This window comes from Pyrus communis, chromosome 3 (assembly GCF_041283825.1).
Source record: "Pyrus communis isolate YQ-2024b chromosome 3, ASM4128382v1, whole genome shotgun sequence".
NCBI classification, from domain to species: domain Eukaryota; kingdom Viridiplantae; phylum Streptophyta; class Magnoliopsida; order Rosales; family Rosaceae; genus Pyrus; species Pyrus communis.
Window position 1 is genome coordinate 22682697 of NC_142567.1, and position 24461 is coordinate 22707157.

At 38.0% G+C, this 24461-nt stretch overlaps 2 protein-coding genes across 10 annotated transcripts; one reads left to right on the plus strand and one right to left on the minus strand.

Annotated features, from left to right (window-relative positions):
* Window positions 1–713: 713 nt before the first annotated feature.
* Window positions 714–23479, minus strand: LOC137715106 (histidine biosynthesis bifunctional protein hisIE, chloroplastic-like). Of its 9 annotated transcripts, none has more exons than XM_088691353.1 (9): window positions 23336–23468; window positions 22687–22817; window positions 22405–22453; window positions 22213–22287; window positions 21928–22107; window positions 21228–21473; window positions 21048–21143; window positions 20812–20963; window positions 20226–20547 (listed from the first exon to the last, which is right to left on the minus strand). In XM_088691353.1, the coding sequence occupies exons 5-9, from the start codon at window positions 22096–22098 to the stop codon at window positions 20343–20345; spliced, it is 870 nt and encodes a 289-aa protein (XP_088547479.1). In that variant the 5' UTR covers window positions 22099–22107; window positions 22213–22287; window positions 22405–22453; window positions 22687–22817; window positions 23336–23468; the 3' UTR covers window positions 20226–20342. The 9 variants fall into 9 exon arrangements, with proteins under 9 accessions (XP_088547483.1, XP_088547479.1, XP_088547476.1 ...); XM_088691350.1 differs by having other exon boundaries at window positions 21928–22112; window positions 23336–23467; XM_088691354.1 differs by having other exon boundaries at window positions 22687–22731; window positions 23336–23410.
* Window positions 17313–18518, plus strand: LOC137714302 (F-box/kelch-repeat protein At3g06240-like). The gene has a single exon (XM_068453543.2). The coding sequence runs from the start codon at window positions 17313–17315 to the stop codon at window positions 18516–18518; it is 1206 nt and encodes a 401-aa protein (XP_068309644.1).
* Window positions 23480–24461: the final 982 nt, after the last annotated feature.

Below are 24461 nucleotides of genomic sequence, written 5' to 3' on the forward strand. Positions count from 1 at the left end.
GCAATTTAAGAAAGCGCTTTCAATGAAAATATTTTTGAAACCAATTCTTAGTAAAAATCTAAGTAGATCCTAGAAAAACAGTTTAAGTGCTTCCTGCAAGAAGCATATATCTGGTACTTCTTCCGAAAAGCACCTAAAGTGCTTTTGAAATCCAAAATTAATTTCACCAAAAATGCTTTCATATTTTTGAAACCAATCCTTAGTAAAAATTCAGGTAGATCATAGAAAAACAGTTTAAGTGCTTCATGCAAGAAGCATATATATGATGCTTCTTCCAAAAAACACCTAAAGTACTTTTGGAATCCAAAATTAATTTCATCAAAAACACTTTCAATCATTTTAAAAGTTCTTCCAAATGAACTCTAAAATGGTTTGAGCGCCGGTACTGCCATCTTTGCCGTTGATCGGAACTAGTTAACCAAATGACTGAGATTTAAAATCACACACAGTACTCAAATTATCTTCAAATTTACGTTCAGAAATACTCCTTCTAGCAAATTAAGACCACAGTATATAGTGAATACAACGATACAAGAGAAAAGGTGATCAAAGCATATGATTTCAACTTTGACGGACTGAGCTGCCCGCGTCTAGGCTTGTGACTTGCGGTTTCTCTTTTCCTCGATACTCGACTGAGAAAACCTACGCCGAAGAATTTCCAGAACCTCTTCCATTTTCACGCTTTTACGGCCCAGCAGAGCCATGCCATGATAAAGCACATCTGCCATCTACGAGGCAGCACGCAGCCTATCTTCGTTCTCCTCTAATGTTCGGCATAGCTCGTCCGCCTCTTCCCTGGAATGAGAGAAAACCATGAACAATGGCTTACAGTGAAAATATGGTTTTCGACTACGAGGAAAGGAAATGCGGCAAAAATTCTGAAGTTTTCGAGAGTAGAGTCCTTCTGGTAAACTGTTTAATCAGACTTCTTAATTAGCTTTTGATGGGGATTAGGGACCCTTAACCCTGCCGGATTCCTTGTTCAATGCCAACATTGCAGGACTTAAAACTCGACTAGGACTGGAATAACAAGCAAATTACCCTAATATATAGGTTGCTGATGAATTAGTTCTCTCTTTGTCTTCGAGAGAATGAAAAGCCAGCTGAGGGAAAAACCGAACAACCTTCCGCCCGAGGTCATACAAGAGATTCTTTCATGGTTGCCAGTTAAGTCCTTCTGCCGCTTTGAGTGCGTCTCAAAGTCATGGCGTTCTCTGATCTCCAACTCCAAATTCGTCACAACGCAATTCATCATAGCGATCAAAGACAAAGACCGTCTACACTGCCAAACACGAAGCGTCATGTTTACTGATGCGGCACATAATGGCCTCCACTCCGTGCATCTCGACAAGTTTCTCGATCATAAGTATCACGATGATCCTACCGGTGATCGAAGTGTAGTAGCAGCCATCAAACACAATTATGTTTATAGCGAAGTGTCGGGTGTTTGGGTTTCTCTGTTGTGTTCCTGCAACGACCTGTTGTTATGCATGCTGTGCGACTCGAGGTTATATTTGTTGGAAATTCAAATCAAAATAGGTTGCTATTGTTGAAAATCAATGTCAAAGTTAGGCATTGAAAGTTAGGCAATGTTAGGTATGGTTGAATAAAAATTATTAGGTGCAATTAATGTGTTTTGTGTGGTAATAAATAATCTTAGTTTAATCATTTGGTTTGCTATAAATACCCAAGTTCTCAAGCATTGTAAATCATCCCATCCGAATCCCACTTCCAATTGTGAAGAAGCTTGTAAGCTTTCTTATTCCAACAGTTTGTAAACCTTTTTCATATATCAAAGTCCAAGTGTTTTGCCAAAGCTTGTTGCTTCCCTCCTTTCTCTATTTCTTTCTTTGTCCAATTTTATTTGAGAGTGCAAAGTGAAAGAGGTGTGATAGAGTTTGTAAACTTATCACCCACATATTTTGGTATTGAGTTAGTAAACTGTAAAATACCAACAATTGGTATCAGAGCCAGAATACCATTCTGGCAGGTGCAGCAGTTATGGCGTCCAACTTAGTGCAACTCCAAGTTCCCACATTGAAGAAAGAAAATTATGAAAGATGGTGCATCCAATTCAAAGCATTGTTTGGATCACAGGAGCTATGGGAAGTTGTCAGTAGTGGGTATGTTGTACCCACTGCCGAGCAAGAAGCCGTATATACTGCGGATCAAAGGAACACTCTCAAGGACTTACGAAAGAAGGACCAAAATGCGCTGTATCTTCTATACCAGGGTTTGGAAGATTCAACGTTCGAGAAGGTTGCAGAAGCAACAACGAGCAAGCAAGTATGGGATACACTCAGTACAATCTACAAAGGAGTAGATCGAGTCAAGAAAGTGAGGTTACAATCACTTCGAGCAGATTTTGAAACTGCTCATATGAATGAAGGGGAGAGCATCTCCGACTATCACTCAAGGCTCATTGTGATAGTAAATCAGATGAGGAGAAATGGCGAGAGACTCGATGAAGTACGAGTTGTGGAGAAGATACTCCGGTCACTCACATCTAAGTTTGAGCATGTGGTGACTGCCATTGAGGAATCCAAGGATTTGGAGGTGATGAGCGCAGAAGAGCTACTAGGATCCCTCCTAGTTCACGAGCAACGCATTCAGAAGAATACAAGCCCCACAACGCTAGAGCAAGCTTTGGAGTCAAAGTTGAATATTGACAAACCAAATAAAGGTCGTGGGCAGTGGAACTCACGTCGTGGGAGCTCATCCAACCGTAGCCGAGGACGAGCCCGAGGAAGAGGTCGAGGCTATGCACAAAATCAAGGTCAGTCTCAGGAGTGGAGATCTACTCGAGGAAAGGCGCATATCCAGTGTCACAACTGTAAGCAATATGGACATTATGCCAATGAATGTTCACATAAAAATGGTGAGCATGTCAACATGGCAGAATCAAGTGGAAATACTGATGAAGAACTTACAGTCTTACTAGCACACCATGATTCCAGTAGCCAACAAGATGTTTGGTATTTGGACTCTGGTGCAAGTAATCACATATGTGGAAAGAAGGAGTTTTTTGCCGAACTCAAAAAAGGGGCCTATGGATCTGTAAGTCTTGGTGACTCCTCAAAGTTGCCAGTTGAAGGCAAAGGGAAGATCAAGATCATCCAGAAGGATGGAAGAGAAGAATACATCTCCGATACCTACTACATACCAGGTATGAAGAGCAACATTCTGAGCATTGGTCAACTGCTCCAGAAAGGGTACATTATACATATGGAGAACATGCTTCTCACTCTCAGGAATGCAAGGAGAAAACTTATTGCACGTGTTCGAATGTCAAAGAACCGGATGTTTCCGTTGAATTTGAACACAAAGATTGGAAGCTGCAACATCGGTGTAATGGAAGATGAGTCATGGAAATGGCATCTTCGATTTGGCCATCTTAATTTCAATGGCCTAAAGTTGTTGTCAAGTGGAGGAATGGTTCGTGGTCTACCCCAGATTGAAGCCACACGCCAAGTATGTGAAGGTTGTGTGCTTGGCAAGCAAGCACGACTATCGTTCCCTGTTGGTGATACATGGAGAGCAAAGGCACTACTGCAGTTGGTGCACACAGATATATGTGGTCCATTGGATCCCATATCTTATGGAGGTAATAGGTATTTTATTACCTTCATTGATGATTTCAGTAGAAAGACTTGGGTCTATTTTCTCAAGGAGAAGTCAGCTGCCCTAAAAATTTTCAAGGAGTTCAAGGCACTCACAGAGGCAGAAAGTAACCACAAGCTTGTGGCTGTGAGATCATATAGAGGTGGAGAGTACACCTCCAATGCTTTCCAAGCATACTGCAAGGAGCAAGGAATTAGGCATCAACTTACTGCTGCCTATACCCCACAGCAAAATGGGATAGCCGAAAGAAAGAATCGAACCATCCTTGACATGACAAGGTCCATGCTTAAGGAGAAGAATTTGCCAAAAGAGTTATGGGCAGAAGCTGTAGCTTGTTCGATTTATTTGTTGAATCGATGTCCAACAAAGAGTGTCAAGAGGATGACACCACAAGAGGCTTGGAGTGGATACAAGCCGAATGTTACACACCTAAGAATTTTTGGGTGTGTTGCATATGCTCAAGTTCCAGAAGCCAAGAGGAGGAAACTTGATGATAGAGGTGAGAAGTGTGTGTTTGTGGGCTATAGTGAAGAGTCCAAGGCATACAAGCTCTACAACCCACTAACTGGCAAACTAGTGGTTAGTAGAGATGTCATCTTCAGTGAGGAAGAGACATGGACGTGGAACAACAAAGAAGTCAGTAAAGAGAAGATCGTCTCCACTGATTTTGAAGAACCAGAAGTTGTACCACCGATTGAGCAACAGCCTGCTCAAACAATCACAACAACTCCAGTGCACAGAATTGCAAGGAGTGGTCCTACATCTAGTGAGGAAAGCAGCTCCTCAACTCCAGTGAGGTTAAGGAGTCTCACAGAGATTTATGGACAAGAAGAAGAAGAAGAAACCAACCTTTTCTGCTTGTATGCAGACCACGAGCCTTTCTCATTCAATGAAGCTGTGGAAGAAGATTGTTGGAAGAAAGCCATGGAAGAAGAGATCCATGCCATCGAGAAGAATGACACTTGGGAGCTGACAAAGCTCCCACCAAATCAGAAGGCTATTGGTGTCAAGTGGGTTTACAAGATCAAACGCACTGCAGATGGGAGTGTGGATCGATACAAATCAAGGCTTGTAGCAAAGGGCTACAAACAGAAGTATGGAGTGGACTATGATGAAGTCTATGCTCCAGTTGCGTGACTTGACATCTAGTTGATAAATTTTCCATTTATGATGTGCGGCAAGAGAGATTAGCAATCTTGCATATGCTCAAGTTCCAGAAGCCAAGAGGAGGAAACTTGATGATAGAGGTGAGAAGTGTGTGTTTGTGGGCTATAGTGAAGAGTCCAAGGCATACAAGCTCTACAACCCACTAACTGGCAAACTAGTGGTTAGTAGAGATGTCATCTTCAGTGAGGAAGAGACATGGACGTGGAACAACAAAGAAGTCAGTAAAGAGAAGATCGTCTCCACTGATTTTGAAGAACCAGAAGTTGTACCACTGATTGAGCAACAGCCTGCTCAAACAATCACAACAACTCCAGTGCACAGAATTGCAAGGAGTGGTCCTACATCTAGTGAGGAAAGCAGCTCCTCAACTCCAGTGAGGTTAAGGAGTCTCACAGAGATTTATGGACAAGAAGAAGAAGAAGAAACCAACCTTTATAGCTTGTATGCAGACCACGAGCCTTTCTCATTCAATGAAGTTGTGGAAGAAGATTGTTGGAAGAAAGCCATGGAAGAAGAGATCCATGCCATCGAGAAGAATGACACTTGGGAGCTGACAAAGCTCCCACCAAATCAGAAGGCTATTGGTGTCAAGTGGGTTTACAGGATCAAACGCACTGCAGATGGGAGTGTGGATCGATACAAATCAAGGCTTGTAGCAAAGGGCTACAAACAGAAGTATGGAGTGGACTATGATGAAGTCTATGCTCCAGTTGCGAGACTTGACACGGTAAGATTGCTAATCTCTCTTGCCGCACATCATAAATGGAAAATTATCAACTAGATGTCAAGTCAGCCTTCCTTAATGGAGTACTTGAGGAAGAAGTGTACGTGGAACAACCGGAAGGCTTCCAAGTACAAGGAGAAGAAGATAAGGTGTATCGTTTGAAGAAGGCTTTGTACGGCCTCAAGCAAGCACCACGAGCTTGGAACTCAAGGATCGACAACTACCTTCACCAAAATGGATTTCAGAAATGTCCATACGAGCATTCAGTTTACATGAAGAATGGTGAAAAAGGGGAGTTCTTAATTATTTGTCTCTATGTAGATGATTTATTGTTTACAGGAAACAATGAGGCAATGTTCCATGAGTTCAAGCAATCCATGTTCAGTGAATTCGAGATGACTGACAATGGATTAATGTCATACTTTCTTGGCATAGAAGTGAAGCAAGAAAGTGATGGTATCTACATCTCTCAACAAAGGTACATGAGAGACATATTGAAGAAGTTCAATATGGACAAGTGCAACACTGTCAATACCCCAGTCGCAACTGGATTGAAGCTGTCCAAAGGAGGAGAGGGTGAGTTTGTAAACTCAACAGTGTACAAAAGCCTCGTTGGAAGCCTAAGGTACCTTACAATCACAAGACCTGATATAGTTTATGGTGTTGGACTCGTGAGTCGATACATGGAAACACCAAGGGAGTCTCATTGGCTGGCCGCCAAGAGAATTTTAAGGTACATAAGAGGTACTCTAAACTATGGTCTATTTTATAATTTTGGTGAAGATGCAAAATTATTTGGTTATTCAGATAGTGATTGGGGAGGTGACCAAGATGAAAGGAAAATCACAACTGGCTATGTGTTTTTTCTAGGATCAACAGCTTTCTCATGGACTTCAAAGAAGCAATCAATTGTTGCTTTGTCATCATGTGAAGCCGAGTATGTTGTTGTAGCCTCAACCGTGTGTGAGGCAATTTGGTTAAGAAATCTGTTGAAGTCAGTGTGTCATCCACAAGTGGAATCGACTGTGATTCATGTAGATAACGTGTCTGCAATCAAACTTGCAAAGAATCCTGTTCAACATGGAAGGAGCAAGCACATTGATACCAGGTTCCATTTTCTAAGGGACCATGTGAAGCAAAAGACAATTGAACTTGTCTACTGTCACACCAAGGAACAAGTGGCAGACATCTTCACAAAGCCATTGTCAATTGAAACATTCCGGCTACTGCGTGAAATGCTAGGAATGAAGGCGTTTTGATTTGAGGAGGTGTGTTGGAAATTCAAATCAAAATAGGTTGCTATTGTTGAAAATCAATGTCAAAGTTAGGCATTGAAAGTTAGGCAATGTTAGGTATGGTTGAATAAAAATTATTAGGTGCAATTAATGTGTTTTGTGTGGTAATAAATAATCTTAGTTTAATCATTTGGTTTGCTATAAATACCCAAGTTCTCAAGCATTGTAAATCATCCCATCCGAATCCCACTTCCAATTGTGAAGAAGCTTGTAAGCTTTCTTATTCCAACAGTTTGTAAACCTTTTTCATATATCAAAGTCCAAGTGTTTTGCCAAAGCTTGTTGCTTCCCTCCTTTCTCTATTTCTTTCTTTGTCCAATTTTATTTGAGAGTGCAAAGTGAAAGAGGTGTGATAGAGTTTGTAAACTTATCACCCACATATTTTGGTATTGAGTTAGTAAACTGTAAAATACCAACAATATTTGGTTAACCCCTCCACAAAGGAAACCAAGAAACTACCAGAAACACCAAAAGAAGAGAAGTATCGTAGTTCAATCAATCTATATGGGATTGGATTTGATCACTTCCCTTATGAACACAAGGTGGTTAAGGGACTCTACACAAAACACAATCGCTTAATCAACCTCTTGCTCGGTGATTTTCATGAAGACGTTGTGTTTAGTGTTTATACGCTGGAAACCGATTCTTGGAGAAAGATCGAGGGATCATTTCCCTACAGATTTTATGCAAGTGAACAAGGGATTATGCTGAATGGAGATCTCCATTGGTTCAGGGAAAGACTCGAAGACTAGTCACGGCTGATTGTTTCTGTCGCTCTAACGGGGGAGGAGAGGGTTCGAGAAATTCCGCTCCCGCTTAAATGTGGTTATGTCGGAAGTACTAATCCGAGAATGAAACTGGGAGTCTTCAGGCAATGGTTATGCATAACGTATTATTCTTGTCCTCGTGGTGGGACATATAACGAGTTTTGGGTCATGACGGAATATGGAGTGAGGGAGTCTTGGACTAAAATGAGGGTCTCCATCCCATATTTGAAGTTAAAACATTCCGGCTTCTGGACAAAGTCCCATGATTTGATGGTGTTCGGAGAACATTTAATCATGTACAATTTTAATGACGAAAGCCATTGGAAGATCAGCATTCGTGGAATCGGCAAAGTTGGTCGTGTTTTTACATGCTTGGAGAGCCGAATTTCGCTTAAACAACGTCAGAGAAGTAATTTGCAGATTGAAGTGTGATGAAAGATCAATTCAACTCAATCGCCTTCTTTTTTAAGAAATTTTTTTTTCATGATTTTGGTATTCTTTGAATATGCTTCAACATTGAACAAAGGGTTATAACAGCTAAAATAGTTATTAATAGTTAATGTTCTTGTCAAACTTCTCTCTTAGTTGCCAAGTTTAGATTCATAAACTTTTTTTTTAGGAAAATTTTACTTCTGATGGTCTTTACTACTACTATTACGCGTTCAAGCACTAATCAGTTTGTGACACTAATCAATTATTTTGGATTCACTCAGTAATATTGATTTCTCAAAATTTGAACATATGCTATAGATCATTATTGAAATATCATTACTACAAAAATTTACTCCAATAAGAAAGTGTAAATAAATAGTATAGATATAGTCATGTTTCCTAACTTCATGTCCAAAAAAATTATGATCACACATCATTCTATGTCCAAGAAAATTATGATCACACATCGTTTTATGTCCAAAAAAAAATTATGATCACATGCCGTTTCATATCTAAGAAAATTATGGTCACACATCGTTCGATCATAGTTGGTCTAATATGAGCCTCACATGATCCCTTAACTGGAAAGAGTATTCCCTTGGGAAGCTAATATTTATTATTTATCACAAATAGCATCAAGTTCTCTCACTTTAAATAACTTTTTAATTCTTCTACTAGCATCCAATATTCCGCTGTAGCACATAAATTGGATTGAGCTTTGTATCACAACCGGGTTCGAATCCTGGCAGTGGAAAAAAGTTTTTATTTTTTATTTAAATAGTTTTTTTAGTTCTCCTATTAACAACCCACTCCTTTGTAACTTGCAGCACAATAAGGGCTCATTTATAAATGTTTTCAAAATGACTGAAGCGTTTTTAATAAAAATATTTTTGAAACCAATCCTTATTAAAAATCCAAGTAATTCTAGAAAAGAAGTTTAATTGCTTAATGCAAGAAGCATATATCTGGTGCTTCTTTCATAATTTCACCAAAAGCAGTTTCAGTTATTTTAAAAGCACTTCCAAATGAGCTCTAAAATGGTTTGAGCACCGGTACTGCCATCCTTGTCGTTGATCGGAACTAGTTAGCCAAATGACTGAGATTTAAAGTCACACACTATCCAAATTAGCTGCAAATTTAGGTTCAGAAATACTCCTTGTACAAATTAAGGCCACAATATATGGTGAATAAAACGATAAAACATAAGAGGTGTTCAAACCAAATCATTTAACTTGACAGACTGAGTTGCCCGTGTCTAGGCTTGTGACTTGCGGCTTCTCTTTTCCTCGATACCCGACTGGGAAAACCTACGCCGAAGAATTTCCAAAACCTCTTCCATTTTCACGCCTTTACAGGCCAGCAGAGCCATGCCATACCATGATAAAGCACATCTGCCATCTCCGAGGCAGCACGCAGCCTATCTTCGTTCTCCTCCAGTGTTCGGTCACAATCAAGGAAGATTTCTTGGACATTAATGAAAGTATTGGAGGTCTCTCCCTTTGTCCACAAGGTTGATCTGTTGGATTTAATATATACACACAAGCCATCAACATAATCAACGTAGTGATAGGATTACATCCACGAACAACCTCAATACATAACCCTATATGCAATCTGCAAAAGCGACTTACCTGATGTTGCTGCCATTGAATGAACAAGTGAATCAGTCTTCTACTTCCAACACACAGCGATGACCTCTACTAGTAAATAGGGTTTAGTTCTCGTGAGTCTTATTGTGTGGAAGCAGGGACTTCTTTAATATGTATATATATACCAAATTATCCTATCAAAGTTCCACTAATACCGGCCTACTATCAGTAGTAGTGATAAACTCTATCTTCATAACAAATTCAAGTCCCATCGTGATTCTTATCTCTCAGTAAATACTTGATAAGTACTCCCTTTAGATTGGCTGCACAATAATTAAACTCCACAACTCCTATTATATCAAGGATCTCAGATTCCTTTAACCACACAACTCGCATAATGAGTTTACATGTAATTCAAGAAACCTAGTTGTTATCTCATTGTCATTCACACGTAGTCTAACATTCTCCCACTTGAATGTCAATGATATTCATCAATACAATAGAAATCATGATGATCATTGAGTTTACAAAACTTGCTGCCACTCTAGTTAGTAACCTGTCATTCCAAGAAAAATGCAAAACCATAGAAATCCCAAGTACGAATAACCTGTACTTGATACTCTATAATTACATACACATTTATCATGGAACACTATGTTACTACCAGAATCACAATATTGAGAACCAACAAACAATACACTGATTCCTCAAAACAAACTGAAAATTACTTTCAGTACCAAAACTGTTTGAAATGACAAATTGCATAGATTATCAAAACAATAATAATTCATAACATTGTTCTGCAACTAGCTACTGACAGCAAAAGAACCAACCAAAATAAAAACAAGTTCAACACAGTCTTTAGAGTGCTTACTCCCACTCATTAACTGAATCAAATGACTCTCTTACTCCCATGTTAAAAACATGCCTCTTGAAGACTCATACTGGTAAGGCCTTTGTCATTGGATCAACTACCATCAAATTCGTGTTGATATACTCAACATCAATAGTTCCGTTCTTCACTTCATCTCTCACTTTCAGAAACTTTATGTCCATTAACTTGCTCTCATAAGACCTCTTATTATTCTTCGAAAAGAAGACTGCAGCTTTATTATCACAATAAAGTTTGAGAGGCCTTTCAATGTTGTCAATAATCACCAGTCCCTTCATCATATTTTTAAGCCAAATGGCTTGTTGAGTTGTTGCGTAACACCCCATGTATTGAGCCTTCATTGTAGAAGATGCAATACTCTTTTGCTTTGAACTCTTCCACGAAACTGCCCCATTAGCTAGCACAAAAATGTAACCATTAGTCGACCTCCTATCATCTATACATCTTGCGAAGTCAGAGTCGAAGAATGCCACCAGCTCAAGTTTATCCACATGACTATATGTCAACATAAAATCCCTGGTTCTTTTAAGATACCTCAAGACCTTTTTAGTTGCAACCCAATGAGAAGCACCAGGATTTGATTGAAACCTGGCCAATACATTCACTGCAAAGGCTAAATCCGGTCTTGTACATACCTGTGCGTACATCAAGCTCCCTACTAGAGATGCATACGGCTTGTTTTTCATTCCTTCTTTCTCCAGATTATTCTTGGGACACTGCTCGCAAATCAACTTGTCTCTTTTTCCAATAGGTAGCTCTCTATTTGAACATTTGTCCATGTTAAATCTTTTAGTCACCCTATCAATATATTGTCTTTGTAAAAGACCAAGGGATCTCTTGGCACGATCCCTAATTATTTCTATCCCCAAAACAAACAGAGACTCTCCCAAGTCTTTCACATCGAAGTTTTGAGCTAACATGCCCTTGGTCGACTGCAACAAAAACATATCTGAGCTGACCATTAATATGTTGTCTACATACAATACCAAGAATATTACCTTGGTACCACAGACTTGAAAGTACACACACTCATCCAATTTATTCTCTTGAAAACCTGACTTCTCCATCACACTATCAAACTTTTTGTTCCATTGCCTCGAAGCCTGTTTCAGCCCATAGATCGATTTGTTCAACTTACAAACCATTAATTCTTTCCCCCTTTCAACAAATCCTGGTGGTTGGCTCATGTATATGTCTTCTTCAAGATCCCCATTAAGAAAGGATGTTTTAATGTCCATCTGATGAAGCTCTAAATCAAAATGAGTTGTGAGGGCTAGTATTATTCTCATGGAGTCTTTGGTTGAGACAGGAGAAAATGGCTCGTTGTAATCGACTCATTCTTTTTGTGTAAAGCCTTTTGTCACTAGTCTCGCTTTATGTTTATCAATTTTACCCTCCGAGTCTCTCTTTGTTTTAAAGACCCACTTGCAACCTATGAGTTTGTGAACCCCTGTCGGTTTTGGTACTAAGGTCCACACTCTATTCTTTTCCATAGACTGTAATTCTTCATGCATTGCTTCATTCCATAACCTTGATCTTGTACTTGAGATTGCTTGATGATAGGATGTAGGATCATCATCATCCCCTACGTTATATTCTGCCTCATTAAGATATACAAAATCTGGTAACGTAACAGCCTTGCAAACTCGTTGTGACTTTCTAACTGGTGCCTGAATCGGTGTAGCAGCTATGCCATGTATGTGATCATCAATATTATTATCTTCCACGTCTGCAAAGTTTGGACCTTGCTGTTCATCATGGGGAATTTGGTGATCATTCATCATTCCATCTACTTGCTGCTCAGGGAGACTATCAGGTGTAGGAAATGTTTGTGGCTCGAAAGGAATGCACACGGCAATCGCTTGCTGCTCAAGCAACTCACCTTCTTATGGTAGTTCTTCAAAATCTGATAGTATTAAATATGAAGAGTTGTTACCATCTTCATCCAAATGCTTGAGAAACTTAGCATTGTGTGTCTCCATAATTCTGGAATGACTGTTAGGGCAATAAAACTTAAACCCTTTTGATTTTTCGGAGTATCCAATAAACCTACAACTTGTAGTTCTTGGATCAAGCTTCTTTTCCATTGGATTGTAGAATCTTGCCTCGGCTTTACATCCCCAAACATGGAAATGGTTGAAACTCGGTTTTCTTCTAGTCCATGCTTCAAATGGCACCAAGTTAACCGACTTGCTCGGCACTCGGTTCAAAATATAAGTTGCGGTTTTCAATGCCTCTCCCCAGAGAAAAATAGGAAGACGTGAGTGTACAAACATAGACCTTATTATATCCTTGAGAGTATGATTTCTTCTTTCTGCCACCCCATTCTGTTGAGGGGTCCCTGGAGTGGTATATTGTGCTACGATGCCATTTTGTTCAAGATAATTTGCAAAAGGCCCCTTGTGTTGTCCAACCTCAATGTACTTGCCAAAATACTCACCACCTCTATCAGATCTCACAATTTGTTTTTCAAGTTGTTTTTCGACCTCTAAATGAAAAGATTTAAAACACTCCAAAGCTTCAGATTTTTTCGAGATGAGATAAACATATGCATAACGTGAAAAATCATCAGTAAAGGATATGAAATAAGATTTTCCACAAATGGTTTTGTTTGGAAAAGGTCCACTTATGTCAGTATGTATGATTTCTAGTAGGGATTTACTACGATTTGAACCTAACTTTCTAGTGTTGGTGAGTTTTCCTTTAAAACAATTGACACATTCCTTGAAATCACTAAAATCAAGTTGTGGCAACATGTTTTGTTTTGACAAGGTGATGATTCTTTCTTTAGATATGTGTCCTAACCTTTTATGCCAAAACATTGAGGATTTTTCAGAAGTGGACGATAATTTTGAACCAACAGCTTGAACACTAAAGCATTCATTTTTATATGAACATTCTAGTTGCCACATATCGATTTCAAGATTAGCTTTCCCAAGCAATTTATTAATATCATTCAAATGGTAAAACTTCACACAATGATTGTCACCAACAACGATAAAACCTGACTTAACTAGCTTAGATGCAAAAATCAAATTCTTTCTCATGGAAGGTACATAAAGTACTGGACTCAATTCTAAAACAAAACCGGATGAAAGGACTAATTCGACTCTCCCTATGGATTCAACAGCAACTTTGCTCCCATTTCCCACATAGACATTGTAGACTTCATTGTTTATCTCCCTTGTTTTTGAGAATCCCTGCAAAGAATTAGTTATATGAATGGAGCACCCAGTGTCAAACCACCAACTTTGAGGGGGAATAAACACTAAATTTGACTCAACATATACAAAAACATTTATGATTTTACCTTTAGTGACAAGCCAATTTTTGAATCCATTGCAATTCTTTCTTAAGTGACCTGTCTCTTTGCAAAAATAACATTCTTTTTCTTTCTCAATCTCGGCATTAACAGGCTTAATTTTGTGAGATCCTTTAAAGGGGTTAGTACTTTTAAATGAAGAAAAGTTTTGTTTCTTCTTCTTATTACCAGCAGGTATGGTTGAACCAAAGGTAGAGTCTCATTTGCGTTTTTCAGCTAGCACAAAATTCACATCCACAACCTTGTCCTTTTTGAGCCGATCCTCTTCTTGAGCACACATCAAAATCAGTTCATCGATACCCCATTTATCCTTTTGAGTGTTGTATGAGACTTTGAGCTGCCCATATTTAGGAGGTAAGGAATTTAAAGCCATGTGGACTAAAAATTGGTCAGTCATAGGTACCTTAAGATCCTTCAGTCTTTGGGCAAGATCGACCATCTTCAATTTGTGCTCTCTGACACTTCCCACACCATCGTACTTCATTGATGTTATTTGTGTAAGGAAGGTCCTAGTTTCTGCCTTTTCTGACTCCTTGAACTTCTCCCCTACTGCAGCCAAGAATTCCCTTGCATTGTCAGTCTTAGGAATTCCCCCTTTGACTGACCGAGCCATTGCTTTCTTCATGATCATCATGGACATTCGATTCGCTCTCTCCCATTTTTCAAACTTTATCTTTTCATCTGCAGTACTCTCGGCAGTGATGGCTTCAGGTTTTTCTTCCCTTAGTGCCAGATCAAGATCCTTGAGACCGAGCACAATCTCGACATCCTCCTTCCATTTCTTGAAGTTGGAGCCAGTCAAAGTCTCTATATTATTGAAGTTGAGAGACGTCATGTGAGGTGCTGATGTTGATCACGAAAACAATATTATTCAGTAGCTAGTTTATCAAACATGGAAAACTATTGTTACAATATTTTCCAATCCAAAGTCATATAAACATGGTATCATCTTTAGACAGAAACCATTTATATTATGTTTCTATAACTGAGTCATTAAACAAAAGGGCAATTTTCACAACTTCAACACTTTCAAGCAGATGAAGAGTGCAATCTTGTCAGTTTAATGACTCATTATACATTGATTTACTTGTTTGACTTGAATAAATAAACACTTTTGAGCAGATTATTATTCACTTAATACAAATAAATCATGTATCCATTTAGTTGATCAACAAGCCAAAAACAACGATCCAAACACTTTCAAGCAGATTAGATGTCGTAATCCTTGTTTATAATTCATATTATGTTTGTCAGTTCAGTATTGACAAGCATATTATGAACCCAAAAGGTCTTCTGTTATTGTTGGTTTTTCCAGCGTTGTCCTCATCTGCATGAAAATAGGTTACCTGCAAAACATAGCAAACAACTCGAGGAAAACCAGGTAGCCTATCATCATATTTTAATTGATAGTTAAGTCACAAATTGATAACGCAAGAAACTATAGCAGAAGCGATATTTTTCCAGGATCATACATGGTTTTATATTTATCAAAACTATATCATAGTCTTTAATGAGAGTGAAGAACCCTAGCCACGTTGAGTGGTTTTGATACCACATGTTGGATTTAATATAGACACACAAGCCATCAACATAATCAACGCAGTGATAGGATTACATCCAAGAACAACCTCAATACATAACCCTATATGCAATCTGCAAAAGCAACTTACCTCATGTTGCTACCATTGAATGAACAAGTGAATCAGTCTTCTACTTCCAACACACAGCAATGACCTCTACTAGTAAATAGGGTTTAGTTCTCTAGAGTCTTATTGTGTGGAAGCAGGGACTTCTTCAATATGTATATATATATATATATATATATATATATATATATATATATACCAAATTATCCTATCAAGGTTCCACTAATACCGGCCTATTATCAGTAGTAGTGATAAACTCTATCCTCATAACAAATTCAAGTCCCATCGTGATTCTTATCTCTCAGTAAATACTTGATAAGTACTCCCTTTAGATTGGCTGCACAATAAGTAAACTCCACAACTCCTATTATATCAAGGATCTCAGATTCCTTTAACCGCACAACTCGCATAATGAGTTTACGTGTAATTCAAGAAACCTAGTTGTTATCTCATTGTCATTCACACGTAGTCTAACAAGATCGCAACCGACTGTAGAATGTAGCCTTCCGTGAGGAAACTGTTGTGGCCACTGCCTCCCTGTTAGCGAAGCCTTGCATCAAGATGGCTCCTGTGTCAACGTTTTCAGCTATGGCCACCGCTAAACCTTTGTCATCCCATTTTACACTGTCTAACACTGTTTCAACCTGAAATAATACTGATGGATATTATGATCTCATCCATTTGCATATTCTATCCTAAAACTGTGAAGAGGAAAAATACGGCATCCAAAACAAAGTGAAGATGCATATATTACATCTATTGGCACTACAGTATCTGTCATGATATGAGAGTGATTTGTAACAAGTATTGTACATTTACGAAACTAAGTGAATATGCATATATATCATTGGCACTTATACACAAACTACTAAATTCAAACAATGAAGAATCATTCTGTAATTTCAAACAATGCTGAAGGCCTTATAGTTCTTCACTATGCGTCATCTCGATTAGAAATATTTCTAGTACAGAATGACAATCAACATTAACCTAGTGAAATTAACTGCACAAGCAGGTACCTTTGATTGAAGATGGAGGTCTACTGAAATTGCTTCTACCATAATGATACTGGTTAGGAAAGGAAATGCGGCACGGGGAAGAAGCTCTCACAGATTGCACAGAATGCAAGTGTGGAATCGCCATTCACATCAACTTTCCTGGGACATAAATAAAAGGTGAAGCCATTTGTCACCAAAAGGACCAACAAGGGAAATCGGAGACTTTGAGAACTGGATGAAGATCATGGAATTTGATTCACAAAGCATCACCGCAGCCATTCACAACATTCACCAAGCATGATCTCACAGGTCACAGAAAGTTGTCCAGGTTTGCTTTACAGACATTGTCGATGAACACTGCACTTCTGGTGGACTATTTTTTCGGCTGTTGTCTTGATGAATCTCACATGTTCGTGATTCCAGGCCCGGTAAATACATGTATGTGAACCTTTTGTCATGTGATTTTACTTGTTTATCTAATTACGAAGCGACTGGATTAGCATACCGAAAAAATTGTACACTGAACTAGATGCATTCGAATTGAGGGAAAATTTATAGAGAAAAAGGGATTTGAAGAGCCTACGGGCGGAAATTATGCATTAAGGATTGTTCTAATTAATTTCATTTAAAATTTCTCTGTATTATTTCGGAAATTAGTTTTAGAGTCCTTCTGGTGAACTGTTACATCAGACACCTTAATTAGCTTTTGATGGGGATTAGGGACCCTTAACCCTGCCGGATTCCTTGTTCAATACCAACATTGCAGGACTTAAAACTCGACTAGGACTAGAATAACATGCAAATTACCCTAATATATAAGTTGCTGATGAATTAGTTCTCTCTCTTTGTCTTCGAGAGAATGAAAAGCCAGCTGAGGGAAAATCCTAACAACCGTCCACCCGAGGTCATACACGAGATTCTTTCATGGTTGCCAGTTAAGTCCTTACGCCGCTTTGAGTGCGTCTCAAAGTCATGGCGTTCTCTGATCTCCGACCCCAAATTCGTCACAACACACTTCATCAAAGCGATCAAAGACAAAGACCGTCTACACTGCCAAACACGAAGCGTCATGTTTACTGATGCGGCACATAATGGCCTCCACTCCGTGCTTCTCGACAAGTTTCTCGATCATAAGTATCACGATGATCCTAATGATACCAGTGATCGAAGTGTAGTAGCAGCCATCGAGCACGAGTATGTTTATAGCGAAGTGGCGGGTGTTTGGGTTTCTCTGTTGTGTTCCTGCAACGACCTGTTGTTATGCATGCTGTGCGACTCGAGGTTATATTTGGTTAACCCGTCCACAAAGGAAACCAAGAAACTACCAGAAACACCAAAAGAAGAGAAGTATCGTAGTTCAATCAATCTATATGGGATTGGATTTGATCACTCCACTTATGAACACAAGGTGGTTAAGGGACTCTACACGAAACACAATCGCTTAATCAACCTCTTGCTCGGTGATTTTCATGAAGACGTTGTGTTTAGTGTTTACACGCTGGAAACCGATTCTTGGAGAAAGATCGAGGGATCATTTCCCTACAGATTTTATGCAAGTGAACAAGGGATTATGCTGAACGGAGATCTCCATTGGTTCGGGGAAAGACTCGAAGACCAGTCACGGCTGATTGTTTCCGTCACTCTAACGGGGGAGGAGAGGGTTCGAGAAATTCCGCTCCCGCTTGAATGTGGTTATGTCGGAAGTACTAATCAGAGGATGAAACTGGGAGTCTTCAGACAATGGTTATGCATAACGTATTATTCTTGTCCTCGTGGTGGGACATATAACGAGTTTTGGGTCATGACGGAATATGGAGTGAGGGAGTCTTGGACTAAAATGAGGGTCTCCATCCCATATTCGAAGTTAAAACATTCCGGCTTCTGGACAAAGTCCCATGATTTGATGGTGTTCGGAGAACATTTAATCATGTACAATTTTAATGACGAAAGCCATTGGAAGATTAGCATTCGTGGAATCGGCAAAGTTGGCCGTGTTTTTACGTGCTTGAAGAGCCTTATTTCGCTTAAACAACGTCAAAGAAGTAATTTGAAGATTGAAGCGTGAAGAAAGATCAATTCAACTCAATTGCCTTCTTTTTAAATTTTTTTTTTTTTTTTCATGATTTTGGTGTTCTTTGAATATGCTTCAATATTGAACAAAGGGTTCTAATAGCTAAAATCGTGATTAATAGTTAATGTTCTTGTAAACTTTTCTCTTAGTTGCCAAGTTTAGATTCATAAACTTTTTTTTTTTTTTTTAACGCGTTCAAGGACTAATCAGTTTGTGACACTAATCAATTATTTGGATTCATTGAGTAATATTGATTTCTCATAATTTGAACATATGCTATAGATCATTACTACAAAAATTTACTCCAATAAAAAAGTGTAAACAAATAGTATAGATATAGTCATGCTTTCCTAAATTGATGTCCAAAAAAATTATGATCACACATCATTTATATCCAACAAAATTATGCTCCCAAATCGTTTTATGTCCAAAAATTATGATCACATGCCGTTTCATATCTAAGAAAATTATGATCACACATCGTTCGATCATAGTTGGTCTAATATGAGCCTCATATGATCCCTTAACTGGAAAGAGTATTTCCCTAGGAAGATAATATTTATTATTTACTTGCATATGGACACGCACAAAGTGTGTGAGAAAATTTTTTTTTGTTTTTGTTTTTGAAATAGAAGTAGAGGAAGAGAGTGATAGAGCATGTGGGAGTGGGAATTTTTTAATTTTTAATTTTTAATTTTTTTAATTAGAGATATGTTAGGATTACATGTAGATGAGGCTTTCAAAAAAAAAAAGCAAAATTTGGTTGTGTAAAATTACATTTCTGTCCCATAATTCTTATTCATGTTTTGTTTTAATTAGAGAGTTAAATTGGTAATAGAATTTTGGTTGACAATGAGTGTTTTATTAATTAGTAGAGATGACAAATAGCATCAAGTTCTTTCACTTTAAATAACTTTTTAATACTCCTACTAGCAACAAATATTCCGCTGTAGCACATAAATTGGTTGAGCATTGTATCACAACCGGGTTCGAATCCCGGCAGTGGAAAAAGCTTTTTATTTTTTATTTAAATAGTTTTCAAATTCTCCTATTAACAACACTCCTTTGTAACTTCTAGCACAATAAGGGCTCATTTAGAACACTCCTTTGTAACTTCAACACAATAAAAACTTATTTAGAAGTGCTTTTAAAATAACTGAAAGCATTTTTTATGAAAATATTTTTGAAACCAATCCTTAGTATAAATCCAAATAGATTCTAAAAAAGCAGTTTAAGACAGCGCTTTTGATGAAAATATTTTTGAAACCAATTCTTAGTAAAAATCCAAGTAAATCCTAGAAAAACAGTTTAAGTGCTTCCTCCAAGAAGCATATCTCTGATGCTTCTTCCGAAAAACACCTAAAGTGCTTTTGGAATCCAAAATTAATTTCACCAAAAACACTTTTATATTTTTGGAACCAATCATTAGTAAAAATCCAGGTAGGTCCTAGAAAAACAGTTTAAGTACTTCATGCAAAAAACATATATCTGGTGCTTCTCCCAAAAAAAAACCTAAAGTACTTTTGGAATCCAAAATTAATTTCACCAAAAACGCTTTCAGTCATTTTAAAAGTTCTTCCAATCGAACTCTAAAATGGTTTGAGCGCCAGTACTGCCATCTTTGTCCTTGATCGGAACTAGTTAACCAAATGACTGAGATTTAAAATCACACACACTACCCAAATTATCTGCAAATTTACGTTCAGAAATACTCCTTTTAGCAAATTTAGACCACAGTATATGGTGAATACAACGATACAAAAGAAAGAGGTGATCAAAGCAGATCATTTCAACTTTGACAGACTGAGCTGCCCGCGTCTAGGCTTGTGACTTGCGGTTTCTCTTTTCCTCGATACCCGACTGAGAAAACCTACGCCGAAGAATTTCCAGAACCTCTTCCATTTTCACGCCTTTACAGGCCAGCAGAGCCATGCCATGATAAAGCACATCTGCCATCTCCGAGGCAGCACGCAGCCTATCTTCGTTCTCCTCTAGTGTGCGGCATAGCTCGTCTGCCTCTTCCCTGGAATGAGAGAAAACCATGAACAATGGCTTACAGTGAAAATACAGAAGATAGCTCATTTATTAATATGGTTTTCGACTACGAGGATAACATCTATAACTCGATCCACCTAAAAGTCTGTATCCGATCATAACAAGCATATTACTATTCTAATTCTTTTACTACCATTTTTCGAGTTGTTGAGAAGTTAAGAAACAAAGTGAAAAAGATTTATATCACTCCGACTCAAATCTGACAAGCAATATGACATTTTGAACATCTTACCTGATTTTTGAGCACAACAACTTTTCATCAGATAGTAGACGGCGAGTCCACGAGGGTTTTCCGCTCTCTGGAACTTCTAATTCTTCTTTTCGCTTGGCAATTGTCGACTCTAATGAGTACAAAGTGGTCAAAGCTAATTTATGTTCTTCGTCCTGTCACAAATCATCAGAATCACTTACAAAACATACTGTAAATTTGATGCATGAGTTTTTTTTAATCGATTCAATGTCGAAAACCTGTCGATGTTCCAACAAATCAAGCATTGGGGTGTAATAGCACGTCTCTGACCCTGTGTGGCAGGTAGGTCCATCAGGCTTCCCAAGGTATATTATCTGAGAAATAGGCCTGAGTTAAAGTAATTGATGTACAAAAAAATATTAGCAAGTAGGTTCCAGCTGAACTAGCCAATGACATACGGAGTCTCGGTCACAATCAAGGAAGATTTCTTGGACATTAATGAAATTATTGGAGGTCTCTCCCTTTGTCCACAAGGTTGATCGTGACCGACTGTAGAATGTAGCCTTCCGTGAGGAAACTGTTGTGGCCACTGCCTCTCTGTTAGCAAAGCCTTGCATCAAGATGGCTCCTGTGTCAACGTTTTGAGCTATGGCCACCGCTAAACCTTTGTCATCCCATTTTACACTGTCTAACACTGTTTCAACCTGAAATAATATTGATGGATATTATGATCTCATCCATTTGCATATTCTATCCTGAAAATGTGAAGAGGAAAAATACGGCATCCAAAACAAACTAAGTGAAGATGCATATATTACATCTATTGGCACTACAGTATCTGTCATGATTTGAGAGTGATTTGTAACAAGTATTGTACATTTACGAAACTAAGTGAATATGCATATATATCATTGGCACTTATACACAAACTACTAAATTCAAACGATGAAGAATCATTCTGTAATTTCAAACAATGCTGAGGGCGTTATAGTTCTTCTCGGTATTGATTTCTGTAAATGCTGATGGGTTTATCAAAATAAATTCAAACAATGAAGAATCCTTCTCTAATTTCACTATGCGTCATCTTGATTGGAAACATTTCTAGTACAGAATGACAATCAACATTAAACTAGTGAAATTAACTGCACAAGTAGGTACCTTTGATTGAAGACGAAGGTCCCTGTCAAAGTTGCGGGTGGAAGCATAAACAAGAGAACTGCTCTTTCTACTGAAATTGATTCTACCATAATGATACTGGTTAGGAAAGGAAATGCGGCACGGGGAAGAAACTCTCACGGATTGCACAGAATGCAAGTGTGGAATCGCCATTCACATCAACTTTCCTGGGACATAAATACAAGGTGAAGCCATTTGTCACCAAAAAGGACCAACAAGGGAAATAAGAAAAGAAGATATCAATTACAAACGCATCCACAATGATACCTAGGAATTGAAGAAATATGCGTGAGGCCCCCAAAATTAAAATCTTGAGAGGAATTGAAACAACGGAAATTATATCTGCAAAATAAGATAGATAAATCACGACAGTGATGATAGAATTTTGTGTGTGTGTGTGAGAGAGAGAGAGAGAGAGAGAGAGAGAGAGAGAGAGAGAGAGAGAGAGAGAGAGAATACCATAGCAGAGAAATTCTCCAACCAGCCCCCTTCTGATTCTTATGATGCCCTAAATAAAAAAGATAAATTTAAATAATTCTTTATAGAGTTCCTCCTCAGAAGCTAACATAATTCTGTCACATATTGGTTTAACTTAGTATTCATCCTGTCACATATTGATTCATATGAAACGAATACAGTTCCACAAAGGATTCATGTTGGAGATGCAAAGACAGAAGATTATATGATTTCATATTCTAATCACCCATTGCCCTAAAAATTATTTTTGAAAAAAATATCAACCTTCTTGAGGCTCAACTGTAGCTGGAGCGGGATCCATATCGCCAGCTGCATAATCAATTTATCAGGTACCAATAATATGAACAACATATCAATGGTCGATCGAGTATATATGGATCCCAGTCCTACGCCAGCTGCACAATGAGTTAGCAATAATATGGTTCAATGTAAGTTTTTAGTTCCATAACATTGTAGAACCAAACCTCCTATGAAGGGGGTTTCGATTAAACCGGTTCAAATCTACTCCGAAAGTTCAAACCTTCATTGCAAAATGACCTCAACAACATCAGTAGCTGCCTCCCTATAATTTATAAGCATATTTGAACACATTTTTTGCAAAATTTCTATCAAGTGTCTACTGAAAATTTAAAACCCAGGCATATATTACTTAAAAGCTCCCAACTTTACACCACTTAATTACTCCAAATCCAAAGCAACAGCATCAATCAATCTTTTCTTCCAAAACCCATGATTTTTTATCGGGTACCAATGAATTCTTCACAACCCATGAATTTGCAGAGATTTTTTTTGTAATTCAAAACCGGCATTAATCGGTGTGAAAAAGGACAAAACTAGGAAAGCAATCCATCTTAGTATCATATATTCATATCTCAAGAATCTGAACAGAAATAGAGCTAAAAGGGAAGCCTACTTGGTTGCTGCCGACGGCTGCTTGCTGAACATTGCTGCTGCTGCTGCTCAAGTGGTGCCGTTTACGACAATACAAAATATTACATATCCGTAATTAGCCTTAAACCCAACCCAACCCAAATTTTGGCCCAAATGCATTTTGGATTCAAATGACTAGCCAGAGAATTGATCTCCACGCCAAATTCAAAATTTGACATCTTAACGCGGACTCTACCCGTAATTAGTCTTATTTATGAATTTGATGATATAAGTTCGGCTGTCTAGAATGTTGAATTCGATACTAATATTGGTGACAATAATTTGTTAAAACTAGTTTTGTTTTGTAAATTGTAGTCACCTTCAAATGTTTTGGAAATAAGTGTAATTGTGAGCGACGTAATTTATTCTTTTGTTTTTGGAAACCACTTAATACCGCGGTTCAGTGATATTTCTCTTCACTTGTAAATGAGATGTCTTAGATTCGATTCTCGCTAAAGACGAATTTGAACCACATTATTGCTAACCCATTGTGAGGCTTAGCCAACTCCGCCAACCCCTTAGGTAGATAATACCCTTTTTTTTTAAGGATTGTTTCTGGAATAGCTAATCATATTTCAAATAGGCGATAAACCTTTGTTCAGATACAATCTTAAAACTTACAAGTTGTATCTTATCTTGCAAATTTGATTGACAACTGCAACAAAAAAAAAAAAATTTCATTTAACCCAAGGAGTCAATTTACTCGCAAGTTCATTTGAAATGAAGATTTCCTACTTAACAAAGATTAGCGCCTGACTAGCGCCTTTTAGAACATATTGAGGTGATGCAAGGAGGAGATTTCTTCTTGAATTTCTTTTCTATTGGCTTGATCTCCTTATGACATTGGTATTTCATGGTTATGGGCAAATCTTCTTGGGTTGACTTCTAGTGAGTGGGTTTTCGACTTCAATTTTTTGTTTTGGTCTTTGATTTTAGGAAAACATTGAGTGTTGTATTTTGATTTTTTATTTTAACAAACGATAAGATGACTCACTTACAAGTGAAGAAGAATATCACTATAATTGGTGTTGTATTATCTTACAAATCTTGTAATTTGGCCCCTGAAATCAATGAATTTGATTGTTTTTTTCAACAACAACAAAAATCGT

Excerpts from the sequence above, each read along its gene's own strand:
- LOC137714302 (XM_068453543.2), top strand. The coding sequence starts at position 17,313 with ATGAAAAGCCAGCTGAGGGAAAATCCTAACAACCGTCCACCCGAGGTC.
- LOC137715106 (XM_088691356.1), bottom strand. The coding sequence starts at position 22,098 with ATGGCGATTCCACACTTGCATTCTGTGCAATCCGTGAGAGTTTCTTCC. Across the intron at positions 21,144-21,227 it reads TTGATTGTGACCGAGACTCC|ATAATATACCTTGGGAAGCC; the intron begins GTATGTCATTGG and ends CCTATTTCTCAG. Across the intron at positions 20,964-21,047 it reads ATTTGTTGGAACATCGACAG|GACGAAGAACATAAATTAGC; the intron begins GTTTTCGACATT and ends GATTTGTGACAG.